This window comes from Castanea sativa, chromosome 2, assembly GCF_040712315.1.
Source record: "Castanea sativa cultivar Marrone di Chiusa Pesio chromosome 2, ASM4071231v1".
Classification (NCBI taxonomy): Eukaryota; Viridiplantae; Streptophyta; class Magnoliopsida; order Fagales; family Fagaceae; genus Castanea; species Castanea sativa.
The window spans coordinates 39,337,700-39,341,818 of record NC_134014.1 but is presented as its reverse complement, the minus strand read 5'-3'; the positions used below and the strand labels follow the sequence as shown (position 1 = coordinate 39,341,818).

Genomic DNA, 4,119 nt, shown 5'->3' with positions numbered 1-4,119 from the left:
AATTCCTTAAGTAAAAATGAAAACTTGTAGCTAGTCACATGTAGAACAATTTTTGTATATAACTGATTATGATTTGGCCGAAAAGATGGCACGAAGAGCAGAATGTATATACACTTTATTGATTGTCTTTTCAGACTTCTATGCTCCAATTCCACGTGTGAATGCACATTCTATTCGTTCTTTTTAAGAATATAGTAAATTACTTCTTTCCTAAGAAAGAAAGGCGCTAACTGAAATATTTTTCCTTAGTTGGATTTCGCTCATTTCGTGACTTACTAAGAAACCCTTTTGCGTTTTGAATTCCAGATAAGGCCAGTTGGATATGATTGAGATTTGAGAACGCACCCAATCAATTTTACCTCTTATTCATATAATTTTCTTTGTTACGTTTTGTGATTGTAAATGCTTTTCTTTTCCCGGAATAGGATTGGATAATGTCCTACTCAATCCTCATTTGCATTAATTCATTCTTTACAACTTACAAGTTCCACATTGTCCAGCTATCCAAAATGATGTAACTAGTTGTAAGTAATGAAAAAAGGAAGAAGTTTTTCTAGAATGGTGGAACATACCACATTCTGCCACGAAAATTGGGGAAAACAGCTTCTTCTTTTTCTTTTTTCCTTTTTTTGGTTTTGTTGTTGTTTTTGTATAAGTGGGAAACAGTTGTTGTTGTTGTTGTTGTTGGCTGAGTGAGACGCAATGACGGTATCTATTTTAGTGATAAGTTTGTTAGAATGGTACTTTCTTCACTATAAGTGGCAAAAGAAGGGAAAATGGTAAATTAAAAACCAAGCTAACAAATTTTTTTAGAACGATGAAACACACTACTTATTTCCAGTAGACAGTTACCTCCCATTCTATAATCATAGCCGTCCATCAATTCAGGGTCAACCCAATAGTTAATGGCCTAAACATGATACCTCAGGTGATCACTCCTATAATTTTCATCAAAGATTGAAATTTGAACACAATTCCTTGCATCAATTGCGTCCAAAGTTCCAAACAATCATCTACGCAACTTTGACCCCCCCCCCCCCAAAAAAAAAAAAACATAAGACCCAACCCAGTTTCAATCTTCTTTCTCCAAATAAATTATATACAATAAATTAATTGTTAATAAATGAAATGTATATGATGTATAATCAACTTAAAAGAAAAAATATTCACCATCAATGGCTAACCAAAATTGTTGCAATCACAACCTCAAGACTCAAGAGAATGCAACTGCATCAACTGCTTTATACCAAGCCTTTGACGATCATCATTCACTTTAGAACAACTTTTTGGTATTTGTTTAACTTGAAAGTCCAAAAAAGAATGCTCCTCTAGAATCCCACTTTCGTCTACAAGATCAAGCGAGTACACCACATCTTCCCTACTCCATCCCGCACGCAACAACTTCAAAGACAGAACTTGCACGTGCCACTTCACACTCTCTTTACATCTCACCAAACCGGGCCCACCTTTTCTCTCCTCATCATCACCGTTCATCATCATCATCATCTCCCTAACCTCCTCTTCTTTCCACCCTCCATTCCTCAACCTCCAAAACACTTCCTCCAAACACGTCCCTAAGTCCCCACTCCACCACCGCGTGTCCGAACGCGCCGCCTCGTCGGTCCAGAACTCAATCCTCCGTGCGGTGGTTGCTGTCCACGCGGGAGCTTTAATCCTCGAAGTCCTCGGGACGTTTAAGAATTCAGCTTCTTGGAAGAACCCAGAAACATCAAAACTAGACACATAAACATCTCTACCATTTACATAAAACACAGGATTTCCAGCTATGTTGGGCCTAGAAGGAATATAAAAATTGCGGTATATAGGTACAAGAACTGGGGCTTTGTTTAAACTCTGCTTGGCTAAAGCTAAGGCTTCGTTAGTGTCATCAGGCCGAGTCCCCCAAGAGTGTGACCAAAACTTTCCTTGAGAGACTTGTTTGAGGAGACCCAAGGTAGGCAAGTTGAGAAGAATATGGAGTTGTTGGGGAGAAGAAGATCGCCAATTTGGAAAACCAGGACCAACTGGGATACCTTCACGGAGTATTGAACGGAGGTCCGGAGGGAAAGAGAAGCCGAAAGTGGTTTCGATGGAGGTGAATTCTGAGTCGGAGAGGCCATCAATGATGGGGATGTTCGAGGACTTGAGATGGCAGATGAGGGTCTTGGCATAGGCTGCAAATGAAAAGCAGACTAGCTTTGGCTTTGGGGGCTTGTTCATGGAGTTTGTGGGGTTTGGTTTTTGTGTTTGTGTTTGTGTTTGTGTTGTGGCTTTGGCCATGGGTGATTAATAAGAAGTTAAATTTTGAAACTTTGAAGCGATGAGAGAATATTGGGAATGTGGGTTTTATAATTTTGTTGGTTAGGATTACGTGCGAGTTTGAAGGAAGAGGAGATGGAAGAGTTAGAGAAACAGAAGAAGAGGTATACTGTTGCTAGGAGCGAAAAAGTCTTTGAAGTGAGTTTTCAATGGCTTTGATTTTTGTTTTAGTTTATGTTTGTTTTATTTTGGTTTTTGGTATAAATATAGATATGTGTGATTTTGATATTTTGTGAGAGGAAAAAAAAAAGTTTTCAAAAATGAAAATTTTGACTTATTTGGCACACGGTACGTTCAAAACGTCTTATGAATTGTAGGATGGGTTGGTTTGCTTAATGAGGACACCTGTAGCTGTAGGCGTGTGAGTTGAACATGTCAAGTCACGTGGCTTGACAACGTACAATATCACATATTACGTAAGCTAAAAAAAATACAGAAAGGGAAATCCACGTTCATAGATTTGGATTCCACCAATCACTTGACGAATACGAAAAGATAGATCATTTTATTATACTCTTAATCACCAAATAATTAAATTACGCTGATAAAAATATATTGATTTATGTTCAAAAAATATATTGATTTAAAAAATGAACTTGGTATTATGTGATTTTTTTTATTCATTGTCTTTTTTCTCCCATGTTTTCCTCAACATTTCTTAGTGGTCAGATTTTAGGTCCTTGAGACTTGTGAATTGTGATGCATGGCATTCTAGTGTCATTAAGCGATTAATATATATATACATATATATATATATATATAAACAATATAACATATGAACCGTTTTATTAATAACCATTTGTATAAGAATTTACTTTTAATTCATGCATACAGTTGTCATTGTGTCACAACAAATCTAAATAAAGGAAAAAACATAGAAAACGTCTATTTATTTCTAAATATGACTAATACTCTTAAATTATTTTTACAAAACTAATAATTCATAATTTTTCATTTTTCCTTCTAACCATGTACACTATGCAGTCTATGCTATTGCAAATTGCCCTCAATTAGAAATTTTTTTCTCTTTTAAAATATTATAACTTCTATATATTTTTCAAAAATTATTATAATTTTTTTGAAAATAAAAATTATTATAATTTCAATATTAATTAACTTTGCTATCTTAGAGGTTAGTGGGGAATAAGTAGAAATATAAGAAAATATATTATATGAAAAGCATATATATATATATATATATATATGTATATGTATATGTATATGTGTGTGGGTGTGTATACATACATACATACATACATACATATATATATATATAGGAACCTAATGTGTGAGATTTCTACATGTCGCATATTTTTTAAAGAATTCTTTCATTTAACTTTCCATCTTATCTTTTGGATAAACCTTAGATATAATACCTTATATGCTATTCATTTATAGAAATGTTATATCTACAACATTTTCACAATACTTTTACAACAAATCATAAGTGACAAGTTGTTACAAGTTGTTATTACAAGTTGTTATTACTTATTAGTGGGCAAAAAAAAATTAATTTCAGTGGTAAGTTTAAATTAGAACCAATAACAACTAATCGTTTATAATTTGTTATGAAAATGTTGTGAACGTAGCACTTCTCATTCATTTAGCCTTTTACTTAAGCAACTATTTTAATCAACTAATTCATTTAATTGTCTACATAAGCATATGTTTCGATGATTTTTTTTTGGTTTGAGAAAGAAATCTTATTCTAACATAATCTAAGTGTATATGATGTTCTACTAAGCAATGTATTCTTTGATAATTCTTTCATTTAACCTTGCACCTTATCGTTTAATTAGT

The 4,119-nt window shown here is 33.7% G+C and overlaps 1 protein-coding gene across 1 annotated transcript; it reads right to left on the bottom strand.

Moving 5' to 3' along the window:
• Positions 1 to 1,069: 1,069 nt before the first annotated feature.
• Positions 1,070 to 2,461, bottom strand: LOC142625949 (uncharacterized). Its single transcript, XM_075799711.1, has one exon. It carries the CDS (start codon positions 2,278 to 2,280, stop codon positions 1,207 to 1,209), a length of 1,074 nt encoding a protein of 357 aa, XP_075655826.1. The 5' UTR covers positions 2,281 to 2,461; the 3' UTR covers positions 1,070 to 1,206.
• Between the last annotated feature and the right edge of the window lie 1,658 nt (positions 2,462 to 4,119).